Here is a 26,836-nt window from a genome sequence, read left to right on the forward strand (position 1 = left end):
TCAAACATTCTTTTCACTAAAACAACTATTTTTTTTTCAGATTGCTGTTTGCAGTTCTACTGTCCAGCTAGTTCCTTCATTTTTGATACACTTCTTAATAATTTAAGTTAAAATTGATAATGATTATTTAAAGAGTTTAATATGATTATTTCGAAATAAGTTATATTTAAGTTGATTATTATATCTTTGAGTTGAAGATTAAATAAATATTACCTACTATTGTTTTTGTTTTTCACGTATCGCCTTAGCGTATCGCTATAAGAAATTTTCGAAATTTTATTTTACTATTTGTCATTTCCTTATTTAATAGTTCTCATGTATTTCATATTATGTCTTATTTAAATAAATACGCATAAAAATCCTTTTTTTTTAATAAGATTCGCACTCCTAATTATTATACTAATTCCTACCTGAAAAAAGCTCAATTTTCCAACCCGAAAAGAAAAAACACTCATGGTTACACTCAATTATAAAACAAACAAACTAAAACCTTCCTCAAAAAAAATCCCTCGAAGAAGGAACAGACAGCGAAGCGACATCGACTTTGTTTTATACTATATACCTAGTGATAAATAAAACATATGTACAGAACATAGACACTCAATATACCATAGATATTAGATATACGCTTAATGTAAATATGTACATACCTACTTACGCGACAAGGGACAATGTCCACGGTACATGCATAATACCTTCTGTATCACCGTCGCGTCGTGAACATTTTGCCTTGAAAATATAAGTCTTATTAAGTACATAGTAGATTTATAGAGTAAAGAGTAGATCGGTATCTTTCTATGTTTCTATGTTTTCCATGTGATACCTTTTTTATTATAGTGGGGAATCTCAGTAATATAGTCCGTAGTGAGGAGCTTCGCTTAGGTATAGTCTTCGTCCGCGAGGAATTATAAAAGTAACCGAATTTATTCCTTATTACATCAGCTATCTACCAGACAGAGTAACGTCCAGCCGTTCCAGAGATTAGCTGGAATAAACAGACAAACAGACAGATACAGAAAAATATATTTATGAGAGCCACCGCCTGTAATGGTTAAAAGTTATAAGTCGTAGCCAAATAGGTTGTCTCCGTTTAATTAACTGCCTGCATCAAATCCAATCATTTCATGAAATAGCTAGGCAAACGATTAGGATAATTATTTGAAAAAATCGTTGTATGGCTGCTATAGTGACTATTTATATAATTTTTGGTCTTAAACAGTTTTATTCTCTGTTTTTATACAAAAATAGAAATATTTTCCTATTACGTAACTATTCAAATTCAAATTTCAACGTAACTATCTATACATATATAAGTAACTAGGTTTCCGCCCGCGGCTTCGCCCGCGTAGTCAAAGAAAAACCCGCATAGTTCCCGTTCCCGTGGGATTTCCGGGATTGCGTCATTTTCCCGGGATAAAAAGTAGCCTATGTCCTTTCAAAATATCTCCCTACCAAATTTCATGAAAATTGGTTCAGTAGTTTAGGCGTGATTGAGTAACATACAGACAGACAGAGTTACTTTCGCATTTATAATATTAGTATGGATACGAAAAATCTAAGCATCAGTCAGTCAATTAATTATTATATCCTATGCGAAAACGAACTGAACGAAACTGTCCGCAAATGTTTTTTTTTATCGAAATGAAGTACCTACATATTAAAAAAAATGTTGTGTGGTTTTATGAAACCACGGTAAAAGTGAAACTGTTCGAACGGTTCCGAACACTGCTTTGTGTAGCGCATGTCGCGTGACGGTCGCGATACACGCGACATGCGCTACACAGACCAAAAAGTTTGAGACGATGTAATAAAAGTTTCACTTTTAAAATATTCAGTAAGGTATTTTAATAATGTATTTAAGGGTGCGTATAAAGCAAAATTACCAATCTTCTATTAGATGATACGTGTAATATTCAAGACCAAATCTAAAAAATAAAATATATCACCGCCATACAACTAAAACCAATTATTAATTATTAAATCATAAAAAATGAAAACCGAGATATCGCGATTACAAAGTTTATGGGGTTGAAAATACCCTTTGTAGTATTATATTGTTATTATTACTTCATAGCATCAGTACATTGATAAATGTTCTATTTAAACAATATGTCTATTGAGGTTTAAAAAAATTATTGCTTTATAATAAAATTTTCAACTATTGTCACAAGGTGAACCATTTAATTGGTTTTCCCTGAGAACTGATAAATGTCTATAAATAATAAGGTAATAGGAATACAGCAAATCCCGAGAAATTAGTTTTTACTTTTAGTTAATTAAGACTAACCATGATAAAAAAATCCTATACAGCTGTCCCTTGTGAAGTTACAAGTGAAAATGTATCAAGATAATTGGTTTTCCCTGCAGAAAATTAAAGAGTTTAAACAGTTAAGCAAGTAATTTATTAGAATTTCAGTACGTTCATTTGTTTTCAATTTTTAACTCGAATTAATTAATTAAGTACAATTTAGATTAATTAGCTCAAATAACAATAAAATTGCGCTTCAAATGTCAGTAATAGGTGCCAAAAAAAGTATGTAAATAAAGGAAAAACTGACTTATATTGAGTGACCAATGACCAACCAACCGACTGACTGACATACCAAAGCAAAGCCAATATTATTGAGCAAGACGTCTAATCTTACATATTACATAAATGTACCTTTGATAATCCTGCTTGGAAAAAAGAAATCACGAAATTCCCATGGGAAAATGATTTTTGGGAAAAAATAAACCTTCAAATTCGAAATAAAATATTTTATTACTTCAATGTTTATAGTTACATTAAGCACTTTCATATTCTGGGTAGCGAGAATAGGTAAGTAATTGAAATAATAATCATAATCAAATTAGAAAATCAAACAAGGGTTTTTTTACTTTGATAAGCTTAAATTCTAAACACAATTATGTCATTTGTTTATGACTAAGCATTTTCATCTTCTAATTAGGTAAAACCTGTATGTCATTACAATTATAATCAAAATTAAATTAAGATAATTAAGACAGTAAAAATAAAATACCTTAGGATAGCAACAAAAATAAACTATTTTGAATTGGGTTGTTGTTAGTCATCATCCGCAGATATCGTAGGTTCGTCATCAGAGACTGTGCCATCAGGTACCCTGTCTTTACAAACAACATTGCTATTCAAATTGTTGAACCAGGGATGGTACTCCTCTGGTATGACACCTTTGCTGCATAATTGCAGCAAATCTTACCATCTTTCGGACTTCCTGCGAGGTTATGCGATTGGGTTGCCAGCTTCCTGGAAGAGAGGAGCATTAAGGTCGTTATCGACGGTTCTTGCTCTAAGCCTCTTCATGTGAATGCTGGTATCCCACAAGGCTGCGTGCTATCTCCTATACTGTTTCTTCTGCATATCAATGATCTGTTACAAATCAGTAACATTCATTGCTATGCAGACGACAGTACGGGGGATGCTCTTTATCCCGGCCGTGCAAACACCTCAAAGGAAAGCCTCAATGAGAGTCGAAACAAACTTGTGTCTGAAGTCGAGTCTTCTCTCCAAGAAGTCTCGGATTGGGGCGAACTTAATCTTGTCGAGTTCAATCCCTTAAAGACACAGGTTTGCGCGTTCACCGCTAAAAATACCCCATTTGTCGTAGAACCTCGGTTTAAGAGAAAATCGGAATCCTCGGAGTTGAAATCTCGAGTGACGTTCAATTCCGCAGTCATTTGGAAGCGAAGGCTAAATTAGCCTCGAAAAAACTTGGTGTGCTCAGTAGATCGAGACAGTACTTCAAGCCGGCCCACCGACTTCAGCTGTACAAGGCTCAGGTGCGACCGCATATGGAGTACTGTTCTCATCTCTGGGCCGGAGCCCCACAGTATCAACTCCTTCCTCTTGACCGCATCCAACGTCGAGCAGCTCGAATTGTCGATGACCGTAGGCTTTCCGATAGGCTCGACCCACTGTCAGTGCGAAGAGACGTTGCGTCTCTTTGTATACTGTACAGAATCTACTATGGGGAGTGCTCTGAGGAATTGTTCCACCTTTTACCAGCCGCACAGTTCCACCACCGGACCACACGCCGTAAAAACCAGTTTCATCCGCACCATCTGGATGGTTGGCGCTCCACCACTGTCCGCTTCACCCGCAACTTCCTTCCGCGTACGGTGAAACTGTGGAACAATTTACCACCTGCGGTGTTTCCGAACAACTACGACATTGGGGCCTTCAAGAAAAGAGCTTATTTGTCCATGAAAGGCCGGCAAAGCACTTGTAACACTAGAAGTGTTACAGGTGTTTATGGGCGGTGGTGACCACTTATAAGAAAATAGGCTTACTTCAGTCACAGAATTTGGAATGCAATTCGACAAGTAGTGGTATAAAATAGTACCTATTTCCGCGCTACCTTTTGCACGCCTCATAAGCGAAGCGTTGAGGTGGGTACTACTGTCACTTCGCGCAAAACATCTGATTTTTCAAACTTAAAATGTCTTTATGTATCATACATTGCACTTGTAAGATAATACATACACACACATATTAAGAAAAAACACTATTTTTAACGTTCATGATATTTTTGATGTCATTTTTGTTATTTAAACTAGTTAAAAAACAGTTTAAAAAAGTTCTGTCTTGGACGTCCGTGTGTCTGTATGTGCGGATCCTTTTTCTTGTTAACACGATAGCGACCGAAATACTTTACTAATCGAGTCTTTTTTTTTCTCTTACGCTTGAGTATGCTCAGGAATAGAACCCTTTCATTTTTCAGGGTCTGATTCGATGTGGTTTAATTGTTATTAAATAAACAAAAATAATAATTAAAATAAATATTTATTAAAAAAAAAATTATGAGGCGTGCACTTTTGGATTTTCCAAATTATTTTCCATTTACTTCTGACCACGTGAAACAATATGCATTGTTTGGAAGAGCACTCTCGTATACTGTCAAATTAAATACAGTTAATTTACGCATGTAATATATATATAATATTGTGGAATTCGTCAGGTAAAACAAATTAATCAGGTTTAATCGTTTTTCGCTGTAGAGATTAGGTTGCATCCGTGAATAAGTATCATGAGAGAAAAACCATTATTTAGATATACATTATTTTCTTAGACGATTAGATTGTATTGTTAAAATGGAATTCGTCAGGTATAATCAATTAAACTGTTTTAATAGCTTTTATTGGACCATTTTAATCTAGTATGGAGATTTAAATCTTAGTAAATGGTTGTTACTGAGTGAAAAATAGAGTACCTATTTCATAAGCTCTCCCTGAAGAAAAACAACTTTATCAGATTAACTGATAATCATTGGAGACAAATATGTCGGCAGTCAAGTTACATCTGCTTAATGTTTTGTATTTGAAAACAATCGTTTGAAATGCTTCAAATAATTGGTTTTCTTATTAGCTAGCAGCGAAACTATAAGACTTAGCGATTAATGGGTTTACGCAGACGTAAGAACACAAAATTTTAAGTAGTTACTTTGGCATTCATAAGTAATTTTTGACAAAATTTCGATTTAATTGGTTTTAGTTGTATGGCGGCGATATATGGATGTATGGATGTTTGTTACTCTTTCACGTAAAAACTACTGAACCAATTAAAATGAAATTTAGCACACATATAGAGGGTAACTTGGATTAACACATAGAATAGGTTTTATGCCGGAAATCCCACGGGAACGGGAACTATGCGGGTTTTCCTTTGAAAAAGCGGGCGAAGCCGCGGGCGGAAATCTAGAGTTTTTTTTAGTTTTGGCTCAGGTGGCGCAGGTGTCACCGGTAGAGATCCACAAACATTCAGGTATTAAAAAGTACACTAAAGACTACTGTGAACCGAAACTTATATGCTTTAGAAAATAAGTTGTGTCTTACGGCTCTAGCTTATTACAGCTTAGGTACTCTATAATAATAGCTCAATGCTAGGAAACTAGTCAACCACGTTTGAACTATGTTTAGATATATCATTTTTTCATATCTTCTTTATATATTGATACTTGTTTTCCACTCGCGGCATCGCCCGCGCAGTCAAAGAAAAACTCGCATAGTTCCCGTTTCCGTGGGATTTCCGGGATAAAACCTATGTCCTTTCTCGGGTATCAAAATATCTCTTTACCAAATTTCATGCAAATTGGTTCAGTAGTTAAGGCATGATTGAGTAACAGACAGACAGACAGAGTTACTTTCGCATTTATAATATTAGTATGGATTATTTTGTTGGTCAGGCAGCATTATTACTCAGTTTAGATAGTTTATAAAAGCATTTTTGAATCGGGGCTTAATCCTAGACACAATAAATGATTAAGTAAATCAATAGCTGTTGTGATTATGTTTATGAAAATAAGAAATAAAACACTTAGCAACAATAGAAATATTTATTTGAACAATTATTTTACATACAAAAATAAGTTCTATTTAAAATTGATATTTATTAAATTTACTAAAATAAACCTTTAAAACATTAAAATTATGCATTAGTTGTTTTATTGTTCTCGTGCCTTATTCCCTTATAAAAATTCGATCATTTTAGGCTTATAAATAAGTAGGCATACATCACTCGCATAATTTTAGTTTAAAAATTTAAAGCAGCCTTTTTAACTGTGAAGGTATAAAACTGTAGTGTACGTAAAATAAAATATGAAAGCGAACTATTGATTCAGAGCAAAACCAGTAGTCTAATTTAGTCAATTTCGTTTCATATTTGGTTATAGTACACATCTGTATACTAATAGGATGCTACTGTGTACAGAGAGCAATGTATATCAAATTAGGCATTCGATTGTTTGGCGGCAGTGAGGATTTCTCGTGAAATAATGAGTCTTTGTATCTGAGAGGTTCCTTCATAGATTTGGTAGATCTTGGCGTCTCTCATGAGCTTTTCGACTGGGTATTCAGTGTTGAAGCCGTTTCCCCCGAAGATCTGGACCGCATCAGCCGCGGCTTTATTGGCGACTTCTGAAGCGAAACACTTGGCTACCGACGCCATGAGGGTGTTCCTTTGACCTGCGAATTGTTTTTAATGTTTAAGATCATGCTACATAACTATTATTTTACTTAATAAAAACTAACTGAATCGTTGAACTTTATCCAGCACTGTGATTGTGTGTGTATTGTTTTGTGTGAAAACAGATTTTCATTAATCAATTTGTCTATAAAACATGTTTAGCTACTTTTAAATTTTCAACCATAACAAAGAAAACGGAACATGGTGCTGTTGAATGGAAAACATTTCGTATTAGAATTATTTACTTTTGAACGACGCAGTTGGCGCAGTGGTAAAGTAACTGCCTACTGAGCCGACGGTCCCGGGTTCGATCCCCGCTCAGGGCAAATATTTGTGTGATGAACTCAATTATTTGTTCTTGGGTCTGGGTGTTATTATCTATATATGTATTTATTAAATACTAGGCTTCCGCCCGCGGCTTCGCCTGCGCAGGCAAAGAAAATCCCGCATAGTTCCCGTTCCCGTGGGATTTCCGGGATTGCGTCATTTTCCTGGGATAAAAAGTAGCCTATGTCCTTTCTCGGGTATCAAAATATCTCCATACCAAATTTCATGAAAATTGGTTCAGTAGTTTAGGCGTGATTAAGTAACAGACAGACAGACAGAGTTACTTTCGCATTTATAATATTAGTATGGATTATTTTTATCGTCTCCTAGTACCCACAACACACGCCTTAATTGAGCTTACTGTGGGACTAGGTCGATTTGCGTAATAATGTCCTATAATATTTATTATTATTATTTAATTATTCTTTTAGCTATTAGTACCATCTTACCATGGTCGACCATCCACGCAGACCTCTGCCAAGCGAGTCTGGAAGCTTCCACACCGATGGCCATATCGGCCAACATAAAGGACACAGCTTGGTGTTGGGCGATCGGCACGCCGAAGGTCTTCCTCTCCATAGCGTACTTGGTAGCCTCATAGAGAGCCCTGTTAGCTAGACCCGTGGCACCGGCTGCTACCTGTAGTGGAATTTCATTTTGTGACATTAATTTATAATATTACATACTAAGTTTCCGCCCGCGGCTTCGCCCGCGTTTTCAAAGAAAAACCCGTTCCCGTAGGATTTCCGGGATAAAACCTATCCTATGTCCTTTCTCGGGTATCAAAATATCTCTATACCAAATTTCATAAAAATTGGTTCATTAGTTTAGGCGTGATTGAGTAACAGACAGACAGACAGAGTTACTTTCGAATTTATAATATTAATATATAGTATGGATATGGGTTCATTTGTTTTAGCAATTTTAAGTACGTATTTTTTGGGAAACTTGGTCATTCAAATACCGAATTTGTAGAATTTCTAATACACTCGCAATAAAATGTAGGTTAAAATTGTTTAAGAAAAATGCTAGTTCGCTATTAAAGTTACCTAGTTTTGTAAATGTTAATAATTTTATAGAAATATAGTTATTTCTAATAATTCATGCAGTGAAGTAGCTTCATTTTGTTCCCTTCTTTCACACTATTATTTATTATAGAAAATATTATCTTTATGTTTATTTTAATATCATTGTCTATATTTTGTAGCAGTTACTTAATTTCGACATCAGATATATTTACATTTCAGGACCATTTATCAAGGGAGTCTTTTATATTACTTGAAATCCCATACATACCGGTGGGCGTGTTTTATCGAAAGCGCCCATAGCAATCTTGAATCCAGCGCCTTCTTCAATAAGCACATTTTCCTTGGGAATACGGACATCTTCGAATGTGATGCCGCGCGTGTCTGAAGCGCGTTGGCCCATGTTTTGCTCCTGGGAAAGAAGTAAATAAATTATTTTTAGTACGCAGCTTTGTATAAGGAAAATAGAAAATGAGTGAAGTAATAAAAAAGTAAGGGCTAATTTCACAACTGGCTAATACCTTCTGCATCTACTTCCCTATTTGGGATAATTGGAATATATTACATTATTATATTTAGATTATCATCATTTCAATTGACATGTAAGCAAAACAAAATTAATCCAAAAGTTGTGAGCGACCGTTATTAATATCCTTGTTATTGACCCGCCGATAATATCCTGAAAATCATAATATACAGTGGTGGACGTATAATTAGAAACACGTAACAGGATGAAGTAGTCATCAAATTTATTTACTTTTGTGTATTAACGTATTAGAGATTAAGCATTATTTCATATGTAATAGAAAACCCGTTTATCTAGTTTTATAATAAATTGCTTAATTTTAATCAAACGTTACCTTAAATTAATAAAATTAAACAACTTTAAGTGAAGTCTGATTTCCGAGTATTTTCAGTCTGGACAACAAATTAGAAACAGCATGGTTCGAGTGTTCCAAAGTCAAAACCTGTTGAAATGCCGCCAATATTTTTTCTTCTACAAATATTTGCGCCGTCTTTTAAACATTCCATCTAAAAGTTTCTGTTAAAATTAATTTGCTTTGCAGTATAAATGGGTAAAAGTAAGACTTGTGACCCATCAACAAGAAAAATAATTTTTTGATAAAAAGATATTCAATGCTACAGTTTATAATAAAGAGCATGGTACTTCTGATTAAGTGCCTAAAAAAGCTCGATCGTGAAAAACCACTGCTCGCGAGCATAGGCAAATAATTATTTTCGCAAAGATGGATCCATCCACCGACCCACGTCTTGTAGTCAATAAATTAAAATAATATATTTTTGTGTAATTTAGAAGAATATATAATTTCCATTGACTGCTATCTTTATTTTCATCTCCCTACACACAGCTACACTAAATTGGTGACCCCGACGTGATCTCGACCGACGTCATATATCGACGTGAGTATGTAGTAGGGAGAATAAATATTCAAAATTAATATATAATATTTATACGGACAACTCACAAAACTACAGGGCGGTGGCAGCGGTAAAATTTAAATAAATAAAATTTAATAACACATAAAAACTACATATAAAAATTAAATATCACCATGGAACCCGTTAAAGAAGAATTTGCAAGTTTATCGTCTATCTCCATTACGTCCCGCATCCCAGATTTTTGGAAGAAATCGCCGAAGATATGGTTTATACAAACGGAAGCAGTTTTATCGCCACAGAAAATGTCAGATGAGGCGAAATATCAAATAGTAATTTCTAAATTAACGCCAGAAGTCATCGAGCAAGTCACGGACATTTTAATTAGCCCGCCGGAGACAGGAAAATATGAAACATTAAAAAGAAGATTATTACAAATTTTTGAAGAATCGGAAGATCGACAAATAAAAAAATTAATTGGCGAAATGGAATTGGGTGATCAAAAACCCTCACAATTAATGAGGAAAATGCAAGATTTGACGCGTGGACGAGTAACAACGGAAACACTTCTAGTTTTATGGCAAAATTTATTACCGCCAGCAATAAGAGCTGTGTTAGCCGTATCCGAGAGTAAAAGTGAAGATATTTTGGCATCAATAGCAGATAAATTTATGGAGAGTATGACACCCTTAAACTCGGTATCAGCAGTTCAACAGTCCAGTTTAAGCAACAGTCCAGAAAATAATTTGATTGGTGAGATAGAAAAATTAAGGGCTGCATATTTGATTCGATGTCCCCGAATTTCATTATTTTGTGCTGTTTAATCGATAGCTGGTAGTGGATTTTCTTAACAAACTGCTTTTCTTTTCCAACAAAAATGCGTAGTTTTTGTGAAAATCGAAATTGAAAATGATATTTTTTAAGGTTATTTTTGTACTAAAAACGCAACTTAAAGTAAAATCTTAAGCCATTATAGTATCAAAATGTCTAATTATCACACTCACACGCATTATTTTTAAATATATTTACGTACCTATTACTTTATTTACATATTACAATTTATTTTGTTAAAATAGTATTTTAACAATTTAGTATAGCCAAAAATCGTTCCATATATTTTTGTATTCACAACAAGCCACAGATAACACAGATTAGTTAATATGACGCAGATCACAGATTAGCAATACAAATATATTAGCTTATCATAGAGTATAAATGATACATTTTAATTTTTAATGTTTTTTTATAGCTCACTTGCTTCAGTTTTTAAAATCGATTAACTTTTACTTTTAGTATTCAAATAGGTAGCGAGGAGCAAAGCGACGAGCGTGTTAGGTTAACTGTTGAACTGCCGCACGAGCCGAGCGAGCGAAGCGAGCGTGCCGCGGCAGCGGCCGGCGAGTGCCAGAAGCGACTTTAGGGCGATTCCCACTCAAACAAAAAAAAACTACGTAGGTTTAAACAACCTGTTTGTATTTTATTTATGTATCGTAAAATTTTTGTTATTATCAAATGCTATCTAAATTAAAATTACGAAGTGTCTAGTCGTCCGCTAAACGGATGAATAAAATAAATTAGTCGTCCGATTACCGGATGAATAAAATAATTTAATCGTCCGATTACCGGATGAATAAAATAATTTAATCGTCCGATTATTCGGATTACTAGATAACCTTTTAACACTAAAGCTAGTTGGGTTGGACTAAAGCAAAGGGGGCTCAGGACTTAGAAAATTTTTGATGGAGTTGGTGTCATTATAACACCTATTTATTATTGTTTTATCGTAAAGATTACGCTAATATAAGCATGTTTTATAGGAACAACTTTTCTCTAAAATCAAAAATGGCCGAGATATTCGCCCTCAATTCGTTAGGTTAGGTTTAGGTTAGGTTAGCCTTTAGGTTAGGTTAGGTTAGGTTTCTTAAAAAAAAAACTACACAGAAATAGGACGCGCAAAAAAAAATTAAGTTTAGGTTAGGTTAGCCGTTAGGTTAGGTTAGGTTAGGTTTCTTAAAAAAAAATACACAGAAATAGGAACCCCGCGAAGCGGGGCTCCGTCGACGCGCAAAAAAAAATCAAGTTTAGGTTAGGTTAGGTTAGGTTTCTTAAAAAAAAACTACACAGAAATAGGAGCCCCGCTAAGCGGGGCTCCGTCGACGCGCAAAAAAAATAAAATACCTCCTCCCCCCACAAAAAACCTATAATACGTGCGGCAGTTCTCTAAAGAATTATCGGACGATTAAATTATTTTATTCATCCGGTAATCGGACAACTAATTTATTTTATTCATCCGTTTAGCAGACGACTAGCGCTGTCCTTAAAATTATTTTTGACAAATTCATTTTAAAAATCACTTTCGAATTATATTTATTATCTACAATTGTGAACGCGTCATATAACATTTATTATCTATATTCTATAATGGCATGTCGTAAATACGTGGTAAATACAAACTTACATTTTTCAGGTAATATAATTTAAGAAATTGTTATAAATAAATTAATAATACGGCATTATATTTAAAAATATTGCCTGTGTGCGAGATTACTAGAAGTTTTAATACGACAATGGTATAAAAGTGTCGTTTTTAGTACAAAAATAACCTTAAAAATAATAATTTTCATTTTCGATTTTCACAAAAACTACGCATTTTTGTTGGAAAAAAAAAGCAGTTTGTTAAGAAAATCCACTACCAGCTATCGATTAAACAGCAAAAAATAATGAAATTCGGGGACATCGAATCAAATATTTAACCAAATTAAGTAATCGACTGAGAAGATTGGAAACAAGAAATAATACACAAAATTTTAGAACAAGGTCACGATCCAGGTCAAGAGGTAGATTTCAACGTAATCAAAGGCATAATCCCAATTGGCTTTGTAAATACCATTACAAATATAAAAATAAAGCGACGAAATGTGTGAAACTGTGCAACTGGAAACCTAGTCAGCCTGAGAGACCAGCGGAAAACTAGCATCGGTGCAGCCAGCGACGGGTGCCTGCGACCGAGTCTACATAAATAACCGTCTCAGTGTTTTGGACAGAAATTCAGGACTAAACTTTTTAGTTGATAGTGGTGCAAATGTGTTGGAAAATCCAAATGAGCAGGCCTTAAGCGCTCATGTCGTACACGAATTATTTAAATTAAATGTTTACATCAGTAGATTTGATAACAGATAACTTTTTCGCAAAGCCAACTTTTTCAGAAAATGCCAATCGGAATGAATTAATTATAATAAGATAAAACAATACTCAGCTGCAATTTTTTATTCAACGGCTTCTCTCCAGTTAAACAAGTATATTAAAAAAAAATTGAAGTGAAAAAATTATTTTTTCGAAAGTTACTTATCGTGTTTACTGTGAACACGATCATCCAAAATCCATACGATATGGCATTAAAATTATTTCCTTTTAAATAAAAAATAATTAATCATAACCGAAAAAATAATTTTTATAAGCTCAGCGATCATTTTTCTTTCCGATAAGTTGCTTTTTAAATAATATTCATGTACATCATATTTGTTAGGTACGGTTTAATGTGAGAAAACATCGGATTTCGATATGTTTTTTGATAATTCTTTGCTGTAAAAATAATCAAGGTTCTAACACGGTACATAGTTCTCAATAATAATAACTATATGGGAAAAGTTGATGTAACGAGGATGATGGAGCACAAATTATAAAGTTGAAATTTTATTGATAGAAAATTGATATGATTGTGGACTAAGATATAAAAATTTAGAGACGGCGAAAATTGAATAGCCTACGGGCGGCAAATCTATAAATCCGCCACTGTTTTCACGTAAACTTACGGAAGCTCAGCGTAAATACAGTACCTATGATAGAGAATGATTAGCGATATTATTATTATTATTTATCAATAATTCATTTTCGCAACATGGTTGAAGGCCGCGAATTAATAGTTTATACAGATCATAAACCACTTTGTTTTGCATTTAGTAAAATAGGTACAAATAGAGAAACTGCTCGAAGAACTAGGCAAATTATGTTTATTAGTGAGTTTTGTACAGATATTCGTCATGTAACAGGTAGGGAAAATATAGTCGCTGACACGTTATCGAGAATTGAAACAATAATATGTCCCACCGTGTTAGATTTCGCAGAACTCGCCCGAGCGCAGGAAACGGATGAACAACTTGCAGAAATGCGACACCAGTCAAACGTAAACAGTCAATTTACACTTAAGCGTGTTGCAATGTTCGATTGTAATAAACAAATTTATTGTGAAACATCCACAGATAGAATTCGACCATATTTACCTAAACAATTTCGACGTTTAGCTTTTGATGCTGTGCATAATTTAAGTCACCCGGGTATTAGAGCCACAAAAAAATTAGTAACTGATAGATATTTTTGGCCAGAAATGAATAAGGATATAGGAATTTGGTCTAAAACATGTATTAAGTGCCAAAGAGCTAAAGTCTCAAAACATACCGTATCCGATTTAGGAAGTTTTCAAGGCTCGTGCCGTTTTGAGCATATACATATTGATCTTGTAGGGCCATTGCCAATTTCATCAGAAGGGTTTAGATATTGTCTAACAATCATAGACAGGTACACCAAGTGGCCCGAGGCTTTTCCTTTAAAAGAAATTACTGCGGAGACTGTGGCAAAGGTGTTGTATGAGGGTTGGATTTGTAGGTTCGGTTGTCCCTTAGGCGCGGGTCAAACACAAGCGGCGCGGGCGCGGGCGTGCCATAAGCGCACCTCTTGAATCTGTTTTGCACCACGTCCTTCTTATACATTTTGTATGAAAGAATTTTGGACAGACGTCGAGACGGCACGCCACGGTTGTGCCAAGGTTGCGCCGCCTTTCCAAAATTATTTCATACAAAATGCCAATAGCGCACCCGATGCACGCCGGCAGCGCGCCCGCGGCGCGCCGCGCCGCTTGTATATGTCCCGCGCCTTAGGCTCACAAGTGACCAAGGTCGACAATTCGAAAGTAATTTATTTAAGCAACTTATGTTATTAATGGGAATACAAAAGTTGCGGACCACCCCATATCATCCACAGAGCAATGGTGCAGTAGAGCGTTGGCATAGAACTTTAAAAGCAGCGCTTATGGCTCGTTTAAATTGTAATTCTTGGGTCGATGAGCTAGCAACAGTATTGTTAGGGTTACGCACAACTGTTAAATTAGACACAGGCGTAACTGCAGCTCAAATGATTTATGGTAGTAATATAAGGCTGCCTGGTGATTTTTATGACACAAGTAATATAAAACCGTGTGACGAACATAGTTATGTTGATAAATTGAGGTCGATAATACTCAGTATGAAACCTGTATCTAGAATTAATAAATTACCGTGTAAAATGTTCATTCATAAAGATTTAATTGATTGCGAATATGTATTTTTAAGAAATGACACCGTACGGAAACCATTACAACCGCCGTATGATGGGCCATATCGTGTCATTAGTAGAAAGGATAAAACTTTTAAAATTCAATTAATGGACAGACAACTTAACGTTTCAGTAGATAGGTTAAAACCTGCATACGTTTTACCTGATGATAATAATATTGTAACTAAGTTCACAGGTAAGTCTGTTAATATGAGTGATAGTAAAATTAATGATTCGCTACATACAAAAAAGGTAATTAAAAAGGTAACGTTTGAAACAGACAAATCCAGCTGTAAAAATTATGTTACACGATCAGGGCGAATACGAAAAACGCCAAGTAAGTTTATGTTTTAAACATGTACACTATTGTTATTGCAATTTTTGCATGAGTTACGGCCCTGCCTTCATACGAAACTGATGAATACGCCGTTCGCACGGGAATAGAATGTTGGTCCGATTTCCTTGAGTTAGCATCCAAGCTTACGTCTTTATAATTATTAAAATGTATAAATTCATTCTTTAACTCCGGTCTGCATCGTGCAGACATGGGTGTAAAAGTCTCATTTTAGTCATTAAATGTAGTTTCTAAGTATATCTGAGTTTCTTTTGGGGCCTCCGGCTGCGGGAAATGTAATTCATGGTTGCAAATTGTATGTTGTTGTTTTAGGTCACGTAATTCTTTGAATTTAAAGAATGGTTATATTGAAATATTTTAATCAATATTTTTATTTTCAAACTATATACTACTAAATATATACATTTTATACAATTATTTTTCTTTATACATTATTTTACAATTTTACTATGGGATTAAATCAAACCAAGGAAAGTGTTGTCATTAACGAAAGTATTTCCAATGTTTCAAAGCTGGAAAATAAAATTAATATTTTTGGAATCATAATAATTTTCATTGCAGTAATTATATTAACTATTTTTGTTTGTTGTGTTTTGAAACAACAGTGTATTAAAGTTGCTAGTAATTAGTTTAAAAAAGAAGTTATGAGTACTACTAGTTTATCTGTTCCTGAAATCAAGGTGGAAAGACCACGAGAATTAAATAAAGTTGTGTATTAACAAATATGTAAGTTGTATTTCTTGTATGTTATTAAATTTTAATGTCATGACGTTTCATACATTGCATTGTTATTGTATCGTCATAGCACAGAATACATAATAGTAGCTAAACGCTACAGAACGGCCACTCTCCGCCTCCCGCCAAAATTAAACCCTTACCTCCCCCTCACGATCAGTCTAAAAATGGTCCATATTTTTCTACAGGGACGATACGCAACGAATATTGACAACATTAATCAAATTGACTTAAAGTAATTTTATTATTTTGGATTTGTGATTATCGTTTTTCGTAGAAAATGGTTAGATATTCGCTGTTTACGGATGTATTTCATCAGAAAAACGCGAATTTTTTTTTAAGCTAGTCAAAAATGTGCCAACCATAAAGCGTTAACACACACATTTGCAGTGTGACTGTCAAAACGATGATTTTGTATGGAGTGTCCGGGGTGTGGTCATAGTGTAAGAGACGGGAACAATTTTAATTATATTTTCGTATTAATTGTAATTTTCGTATATGATTTTATTTGCATGTTAATTTACTAGGTACATGATACCTTAATATTATACATTGCGTATTTTTTATTAATGATGTTACTTTACATTATAATGTTTGTGTGTATGTAATGTTATGTTGTTCGATCGTAGGACTTTATTAGATTGTATTGTTGGCAAAGGGCCGCAATGATGACAAGAGAGAACATCATAACGTTACATCAAACACCATGGCTGCAGACTATAGTAATTTTTTAAATAAATGTTCGTGTGTTTATAAAAATATTTCACCGACTCTTGAACTAATCTTGTATTATGTTTCACATTGTTATTTTTTTGTCTGTCAGCAGAATTGTTAGGGTTCGTTGTGCGAGTTAGTAATCTAAATAAAGATAATTTAATTTGATTTTGTTTAAAAATGTTCCACATTTTGTTTGAAAAGGGGGGAATATTGTAGGTGCTGTGCTGACGCAGGATTTTCGGTCGCGTCGCACATTCACATAGCGTCGCCCCCCAGTTGTTCCGTAGCTCGCGCCACCGACCCACGTCTTGTAGTCAATAAATTAAAATAGTATATTTTTGTGTAATTTAGAAGAATATATAATTTCCATTGACTGCTATCTTTATTTTAATCTCCCTACACACAGCTACACTAAAAGTTGTTTAATTTTATTAATTTAAGCTAATGTTTGATTAAAATTAAGCAATATCTTATAAAACTAGATAAACGGGTGTTCTATTACATATGAAATAATACTTAATCTCTAATACGTTCATACATAAATGTTAAATGAATTTGATGACTACTTCATCGTGTTCGTGTTTCTAATTAAACGTCCACCACTGTATGTATGCCAAAATACCAATTTTATCTATTACCTTACGTCCAGGGTTAACTCCAGCCCATTCTCTCTCCACAATGAAGCCAGTGAAAGCCTTGCTCGCCGGGCATTTGGGGTCAGGGTTCGTTCGAGCCAATACGAAGTACCTATGAAATAATTAGTAGGTAAATTATTATGTACTAGCTGTGCTCCGCGGTTTTACCCGCAGTGCTGCGCTCCTGTTGGTCTTAGCGAGATGATATATAGCCTTCTTCGATAAATGGGCTATATAACACCGAAACAATTTTTCAAATCGGACCAGTAGTTCCCGAGATTAGCGCGTTCAAACAAACAAACTCTTCAGCTTTATAATATTAAGCATAGATTTTAGGTGAAATGTCTGAATCAACCACGAAAATTGGGAATATTTTATTTGAGAGTGAGACTACTTGTTTGAGTATATAACAAAATTATTGTCTTTAAAAATAGCGTCTCATCGCTATAGGAATTTAATTTATAACTGGAATCAATGTTATATACATATATTCAGCTTCCATAATCAATTTTAAAACTTACTGCAAAAGTGGTAACATTACAAACTCTATGTGCAATGTCAGCAGCGACTGTCCTCATATCCTTATTACATACAAACAAGAATTTTATGCTCTTATCACTAAAGACTAGACGAATTTAGAACCTCTTCATTTTTTTAAATCAGTTAAAAGAATCACTATCTCTAGCTCTTATCACTAAAGACTAGAAGACGAATTTAGAACCACCTCCTTTTTTAACCCATTGAGCCCCGAACGGCCCGATCGGTCCACGACACAATAGATTTTCTATTGTGTCTGTGATTCCGGGGCCTGAGTTATTACAGTCACAGAACTTTTCTTACCAGTTAGCAACCCCTCCATTGGTGATCCACATCTTCTGGCCGTTCAGGATCCATTCGTCTCCCTTCTTCTCGGCTTTAGTCTTAACACCGGCCACGTCAGAACCTGCGCCAGGCTCTGTCACGCAGTACGCCTATTCATAATAAATAGTCCATCTGAATATACCCAAACGACTAATAGTGTTAAATTTAATTTTACTTTACCTAAAATAGGATCCTATAGTAGAACTGCATTTAATTTGATCATTATCATTATTGTCCAAATTGATAATTAATTGAGTAATTTTCGTGTATTCTCAATTTACAGATATTTTTCTAAAGTATGGGAACGCGACATATGAAGGAATCAAATTTAAATCTACTTAAGCCTTAGTGAAAATCAGGGAAAAGGTCAAGTGAAGTTCTGAGATGTACATAATATGTATAATAAATATGTATGTAAGAATACATGTAAATGACTTTGGTAATAATTAGTTTACCTTTATATAGATTTGGATTGCTACTTACAGCTACAATGGGTTCTTCAATCAACCTGCCCAAGTATTTCTTCTGCTGTTCCTTATTACCAGCAATAATAACGGGAGTTTGCTGGAAATCATTTATTGTTTTAGCTAAAATAACCTTCGACTATACTAAATACTAATAGATCTCTTTATGCATGCAGTCAAAAGCAATTCATATATTTTTATATTGAAACAAATAACCAAAAATAAAGATTTAGATTTTACAGTTTCAAAAAAAATATAAATTTAATTAAACTACAAAATATTAAAGCTATAATAAATAAAAAATAAAAAAATAAATAAAGCTTTATTTGATCCATAAGAAACAGTATTTGTTACAATTACAGTTTAAGAACAATATTAGTATTTTTAATTATTTTTAATTATTTTTTTTACCCGTATGGGGTCCATATAGAAACCTACCTAGTACTTAAATTAACTTTATCAAATTATATTATCTTGATTAGTATCTAAACTGTTCTAAAAAGCTATAATATCTACATATAAAATAATAATGAAATATTAGTACATAAGTATAATATTTAATTATACTACATTACAAAAACACTTTGTAATATTTCAGAGAGACGCACGTAACATTATGTAACATAATTATATTTAATAGGATTATGCTTGGTTGAGTATATAACATTTTCTCATATTCTTATTTATTTAAAAGGCAGATTATATCACTGATTTAAATGATACACGTCTTTCTAAAATAATAATGTCTTGTACATGACGTAACTCCTTAAAAAAGCTTATTTATAACTCCTTACAAAAACGAATATAACCATCTATAATTTTATTTTTATCTTATATTTTACTGTGTATTAATATCGCTTGTATCACATATAAAAACATCCACAATATATATTTCTATACAACACAACTGTACTTAACCAGTGAATACACAATAAATAAAAGTATTTAAGGAATTGCGTCTTAACATATACCATCACCAACATGCCATGCGTCCAATAAAAGCGGGATATACCATCACCAATCCCCAGTCCTCATGGAGCATTCACAAGCTGCAAACATCACAAACACTTGAACACTTCAAGCCGTCATTAAACTAAAATTGTGATCCTCACACAGTTTTTAACATCTCATCATTATTCAAGCAATTAATCACATCGTGTATAAATTTAATTCATTGGACATATTATCATATCCGTTTGCATGCAGTGGTGTACCGATTCAATCAGTTAATAAATTATTGTTCGCTATAGCGAAATGAATGTATACATTCAATTAGGGTACAATCCGTAAGTGTAACTCACACCAAGACCACTGGCCTCCATCGCGGTCATAATACCAGTACACCCGAACGCTAACTCTTCCCCCACCAAACACCCATCAAAGACTCCCATGTTTAAGCCACCTGTGGAAAGTAGGGGGTACTAATGTAAGCCATACTTCTACGGTTTACCCTACAGGTACCTGCTCAGGTGAAACTCATAGGTAGGCTTAAAATTGCACAGGTCTAGTCCAACACACACGTTAAGGTCTACCCGCGCCTACCTGTATAGGTAGACCTGTCATATGTATCGTAGCGTGTGTGGTAGCCATAAGCCATGTCATGTCAATAATGTATGCTACAAAATTAATGGTCTGACTGGGCTCAATCGATTCAACTCCAATAAACATGACGATTGGAAATTTTAGGACTGTAGCGATCATAGAACAAATGAATGGTACAATACATTTTAGAAGATTTATGTTAAATTTTGCGCCATTATTCATAATCCTAGTACTTTTTATCCTAAATAAAAGCGACATTACAAATTATAGGTCCTAACAAACCCCGACTAATGAATACCGATCAATAATAAACTTTCGATGACGCTATTTTAAGGAATCTTCTCTTTTTAAGGAAACTACATATTTTAGCACCTAAAAACCTTAGATAAAAACTTAAGAAAACATTAAGGAATTTAATTCAAATTTAATATTATTGAAAACCGACTATAAAATACCCGAAACTTATTTTAATGCTACTCAGAACATAAAGAATAAATTAATTAGCTGTCGAAACATTGCAGGGCCTTTCTAATGACTTTAGTCACGATACTGTTTCACCTATAAGTTTATAAAAATAGCAGTATTAATTAAACATAATAAATAAATGTACCCGAGTCAAAATGTACGAATGTATTATAAACGTACCTACGTAAATTTATGTTTTATTTACAAACATTTATCGTTTTGTATAATACACGTTTTACGTGTAATTTAACCATATATCGTGATTTTGAAAATGTCTTAGGATTGTGGTGTTTTTTTTTTCCTGTTTTTTGAGACAAATTAAGTATAATGAATAATGATGAGGCAAAAAGTGGGAAAATATTAATCATTTTATTTACTTTATTTTATCCAAGGATCTTTTTGTAGATTAATATTTCAATTAACATAAATTACCTTCTACCACTTGAAAATTTTAATTGAAAAAGGAAATTAATTTTATTTTTAGATATTTTTTCATTTATCATGAAAAATAAGACTGTAAGTACAATTTTAATTACTAACACACTGTACACTTACATACTTAAAAGTCGAATGGAAACAAAAAAGAAAACTATGTACAAAGATAATATAATACTGTACCTATATATTTTAAAATTAATGACGTTGTATTTAAAGAACAAATTGCGATTCAAGAATACTAAATTCTAAATTTAAAAGAAGTAAAAAGTCTGTTGAATGTTAATTAAGTTATATTTACTGTTAATTATTTAAATAGAAAAGGCAAATTTATCACAATACAATCTTATATCATAGCCAAAAGACAATATAACCAAAAAGTGGCAGAAGGCATTTAGGTCTCCCCATCATTTATTATGCTCGACTTCGACCATTTTAGTAGATTAATATAGATAATAGTGTTCCCGAACATGATACAACAGTAGTAAAGCAAGCAACATTATCAGTGAAATGTAATGTTATACATCGACATACCGCACCAGACTCGACATCACATTTTAATTATTATAGGTACTATAATATACGCTAGGGATAACGTCGTAAAACTCACTCCTAGACCAGTTCCCCCGACCGCTGTCGTAATGCCAGTACAACCAAACGCAAATTCCTCAGCGATGAGACACTCGTCGAAAACACCAAAATTGCCCATGCCCCCTGAAATTACGCTCATGTTTATAGTAACATCAGATATTCAGTTAACCATCTAATTGCTTAGGTTCATACGTTAACAAGATCTTAATAAAAACAGGCTAAGTACGAGCCGGACTTGCGCACCGAGGGTTCCGTATAAACCTGTTGTTTATTTTTCCTTTATCTGCTCTATAAGACGTTGCTTCGTACCAAATTTCAAGATTCAGTGTTCACGGGTAGTATCCTGTAAGTTTTGTTTCCTTGTTATGATTAAGACCTTCGTTAAAGTAAAGCCGATGACGGCTGCCTAAGAAACATTATCTAGAACGTTCAATAATTAACATAAAACACATTACCGGAACATTGTCCCCCAACAAGATATAACAGTAGTGCAAGCGCAACAATTATATCGGTGAAATGTGATGTGATATACATTGATCGACATACTACACCATACAATAGTTCTACCGTGTACAATATACGTTAGGTATACCGTCATAAAATAGAACTCACTCCTAGACCCGATCCCCCGATCGCTGTTACAATACCAGTACAACCAAACGCAATTTCCTCACTGGTGAGACACTCTTCGAAAACACCAAAATTTCCCACACCCCCTGAAATTTTGCTCAATTTTATATTAACCATGTTCGACTTTGGTTTAGAACAGCACGATGACAAGCGCTAAATATGGCAATAGCAGCTTTTATCAGTATGAAAACAAACAAAAAAATACGTTTTAAACAAATATTTTTATCAGCACTATTTCTCTAGTATTTAGCTTTTGCCAACGTCCCGATGTGAAGAAGATTATAGAGATGGATTTTTAAACTTTTAGAGATGAACCTAACGTCCTAGCAGTCTTCGTTTGAATTCGTCAGGAATATTTTACGGGTTAATGAAGGGATTTAAAGATTCGCGGATGATATGGCCAAAATATCAATGAAAACCGCATGCTAATCCAGTGTCACTCATAAAACGTAAGAGCTGTTATGCTCACTCCAACTTCCGTGATATAAATGGCGGCCATAATTCCTGAACAGCCAAATGCTACTTCTTCGCAAACCATACAACTCTCCAGAACGCCTAAGCCTAATCCGCCTGTAATCGATACTCATGATTATAAAAACAATTTTATACCTCTTTTTATAAGTGTTAATATTGTAGCAAATGCCGAATGTTTCACGGCTGCTAACCAGATGTTACTTGATAATGCAAAGCGTCTAAATATATTATGTTAGGGTTAAAATCTTCGTACAAGATTAGAATTTACGGTTGCTCCATGAAAACGGCTAGGGATCGTTACCAAATATGTGCAAAGAACGGTGAAATAGTGACCACCAATTGGTAGGACACCAATAGCACCTTTGCTTTTCGGTGGGCTCAATCACTATAATTTCCTTGTACATGATTGGATAAGAGTTAATTATGCAACGAATTAGATGACTTACACCTATATTGGAAGTAAGTATGGATGCTTTTATGCCCGCACAGCCGAATGCCATTTCTTCGGTAACCAAACTAACGTCAAAGACACCTAGCTCTAATCCCCCTGTAAATTTATCTAGACTTCCAACTATGTTCTATGCGTTCATAACGACTCTAAATTACCAGCAATACAATATTTCACACATTTAAATGATGATTGACCAAAATGTAACGTTGTGAAGTAACTATAGGGAAAATGTTCTAGAATGTTCTAGAATCAACGTGAACAATTATTAACATTACCACAATGCTCAGGAACATGGCCGTTCATTAGGCCGACTTCCCACGCCTTCTTTACAATGGGCCAGGGGTACTCCCCACTCTTGTCGTATTGAGCAGCGACCGGCATGATCTCTTCCCTCGTGAACTTGCGCGCCAAGTCCTGCAGGGCCTTTTGCTCATCGTTCAATTCTGAAAAAAAATATCCAGTTGTACAGGGATTAATTAAAGCACATATGAAATATATTAGTAATCTAAGTATTAGGTATTACATCTGATGATAAAGTTGCATGCCACCATTAGATGTTTGTGACATTCTACATTGGTTGCCCAGTAACATTGCCAATTCAAAAGTGGACTTGGACCTTAACAGAAAAGGCAAATTACAATATTATGTAAGCGTAAACATACACTTTGACCATGACATCTTCTATGGAAGTGAAAGAATTGCAGGACGTGAGCACCCAATTTATGTCAAACAATTGTCATCATTTTGTCTTGTTTCGTAAATTTTCATTAGAGATTGGAATAATAATCCTTTATCACACTTGATATTATTGTATCAATGTTTTTTATAGATTACTAACTAATAGAATGATAACAAAGATATCATTCTGTTCAGCAATTCGTATAGGATAATGACCTCAATTATTGTTAAGGATAAATTTTCTACTATCTACTAAATTCTATCTATCGAAAATCTGGCATGTGTAAAAATTAAAGATATATTTTTTTTGATAAAATGCGTACAACTTTTAACCAATCTTATCTTGTTAGTGGATTATAGAAAACAGTTCTCGTCAAGCAAAAAAGTATAAATTTCATTTGATAAATAAGTTAAACAACTGTAAGCTACTGGGAATCATGACAATGTTCATGATTATCGAATCATTAAGATTTTATACTTATTTAAGTATTTCATACAAAACGATGATGATAACAAAAAAAATTACTACCTAAAACCTAATAAATACCAAACATGTTTATCTTTTCAAGTACTGTTGCTATCTACAAATTTTTATTTTGATAGCAACAGTAATTGAAAAGTTATCTCTAAAATACTTAAATTAGATAATGACTTTGTGGGTTGGTCAGTTTGTGATGTGACAAGATAAGTCTCTTATGAAGGAATGTGTCTTTAACTATAAAATTTTAACATTTACTTAAAAAAATTAAGTATGAATAGAGATAACAGATTCATTCTTAAACATTATGGTATAGAGTATGACTTGGCAGATATCATAAGAAGTATGTTTACGTTGGAATATTTACACGCTGATTCATGTAATGCTATGAATGTTGTTAACCTCAGGCTACATAACATAACAATTATCTCTTTGCAAATAAAATTCTTGTGTCATAATGTTAGATATCATTCTCTTCGGTAACGGCTGCACCGATTCTCATGAAATTTTGTCTAGAGTGTCTATTGGGTAGATCTAAATTAATTTGTAATTATATAATGACAATAAACTATTAAGAAAAAATGGTAAAGTTCATAATAAAACTCTTTACAAGTTATTTAACTTACAAATCAATATGTTATATATATTATATTTTGTTAAAACTTACATATAAGGCATGTTAATAATTATAACTATTTAGAATGATTCATCCAAATTAAAAACCAATTTGCAACTACTTCCATACATCAATGCAACTACTTAAAATTTTTGTAGGTACCTTGTAATCATGACTTGCAGCATTTTCTAGATTTAATAAACAAAAACGATATTTCTTCGCAATGTGTAAAGTTCGCTCATGCATTAGCTATTTTAACAAAACAAATATAATACTGTATTCTTACACAATAAACCTCAAATTAAACACATTCATATTTATCTAGAAACATTAGAGAACAAATTAATTAGTTTCAATAGATTATTTTATTATTTTGTACATAATTAGAGAGTTATTTACATAAATATATTAATTAAATGTTGAACTACTCTAAAACTCATTATATGTAAATAACACACAAATAGCAATTGAAATATTGTTTTATTTATATATGTGGATAAACTTATTATTGCAATATTAATATAAAATATAGGAGATATGCAAAGCTATGTAATTAAGATAATATTTGGTGATATAATAAATACATCAAGACAATTACAATCTATGATTAAGGGTTTCTATTGTGCATTACAAAGGGTTATATTATATGAAACAAACTTTTTTTTTTAAATAACTCACCAAAACACATGCCGGTTGTTGGAATAGGTTTTGCAGCAGCTCCATTTGATACCGTGGTTGACAGTTTACGATAGATGGGCCTAGTCGCACGCACAACCTGTAATCAAAAAAAAATAAAAGCAAAGGTTACCTAAATATTCAATTACTTTTGTATGTTAATGTGAAAAACGCGTATATTATTTTTATGTAAGTGTAAGGAAAAATTTAAGTAAGCCTTTGAATATTTTCTACTGGTAGATTGACATTACCAATTTGTAGTGTTATTTAGTTTGTTATATGTATCTGGTTAAAATATGAACACACGGTCATGTAACATAAGTATTTCATATAGAATGTGCATCGTATTGTATAATGAGCAATCAAAAACAACTTCGGAATATGGAAATTGTAAATTGAACTTTGGACTTTTGTAATCAGTTAATCGTATATAGGAATTACTTTAATGAAGTGATGGATATTAAGTACCGTACAAATCTATACGTTATATGAACTAAAAAAACTTGTTGCAGTTGTTTCAAAGACGAAAAAGTTTTCAACAACTTTTGAAGAAATATTATGAAATACAGTTATTTGTATTCGATGGATTGGAATTTTTAAAACATCTAAAAACTTACCTGGGATATAGGATTCATCTTGATTAAATGAATTTATATAACAATGTTTGTAGCAGTGAGTTGGACTTTGTATCAATTAATTATTTGTGTGTATGTAGACGTCTAGTATCGAGAAAGTTTTTATCAGATGTGAAACACCACAGTCCACAGAACATGTGTGAAACACAGATGTGAAATGTGTTTGAATTGTGAACTATGAAGTTATGTGAACGATCAACGATGACAGAAGTCACCTGTCACGCACGTCATATTACTTAAATTTCAGCGGTCCACCACAACCATAGATAATAATATGCACCCAAACATCGAGATATATGTACT

The 26,836-nt window shown here is 33.4% G+C and overlaps 2 protein-coding genes across 6 annotated transcripts; one reads left to right on the plus strand and one right to left on the minus strand.

The window, feature by feature from the left end:
- Positions 1 to 6,336: 6,336 nt before the first annotated feature.
- Mcad (Medium-chain acyl-CoA dehydrogenase) lies at positions 6,337 to 26,651 on the minus strand. 5 transcript variants are annotated; one of them, XM_089697962.1, is made up of 10 exons: positions 26,516 to 26,651; positions 25,902 to 25,998; positions 23,727 to 23,894; positions 20,165 to 20,265; positions 18,883 to 18,963; positions 18,379 to 18,509; positions 17,542 to 17,650; positions 8,603 to 8,743; positions 7,756 to 7,945; positions 6,337 to 6,978 (listed from the first exon to the last, which is right to left on the minus strand). In XM_089697962.1, the coding sequence occupies exons 1-10, from the start codon at positions 26,531 to 26,533 to the stop codon at positions 6,743 to 6,745; spliced, it is 1,272 nt and encodes a 423-aa protein (XP_089554088.1). In that variant the 5' UTR covers positions 26,534 to 26,651; the 3' UTR covers positions 6,337 to 6,742. The 5 variants fall into 5 exon arrangements, with proteins under 5 accessions (XP_089554088.1, XP_089554084.1, XP_089554076.1 ...); XM_089697958.1 differs by lacking the exon at positions 20,165 to 20,265 and adding an exon at positions 21,916 to 22,019; XM_089697950.1 differs by lacking the exon at positions 20,165 to 20,265 and adding an exon at positions 22,509 to 22,612.
- LOC149491437 (uncharacterized) lies at positions 9,906 to 12,801 on the plus strand. The gene is made up of 2 exons (XM_089699620.1): positions 9,906 to 10,493; positions 12,485 to 12,801. Exons 1-2 carry the CDS (start codon positions 9,906 to 9,908, stop codon positions 12,701 to 12,703), a joined length of 807 nt encoding a protein of 268 aa, XP_089555746.1. The 3' UTR covers positions 12,704 to 12,801.
- Positions 26,652 to 26,836: the final 185 nt, after the last annotated feature.

The sequence above is a fragment of the Colias philodice genome, chromosome 1 (genome assembly GCF_061535455.1).
Source record: "Colias philodice isolate Cphi_HAF_F1 chromosome 1, ilColPhil1 Martin Lab GWU primary, whole genome shotgun sequence".
Taxonomy (NCBI): domain Eukaryota; kingdom Metazoa; phylum Arthropoda; class Insecta; order Lepidoptera; family Pieridae; genus Colias; species Colias philodice.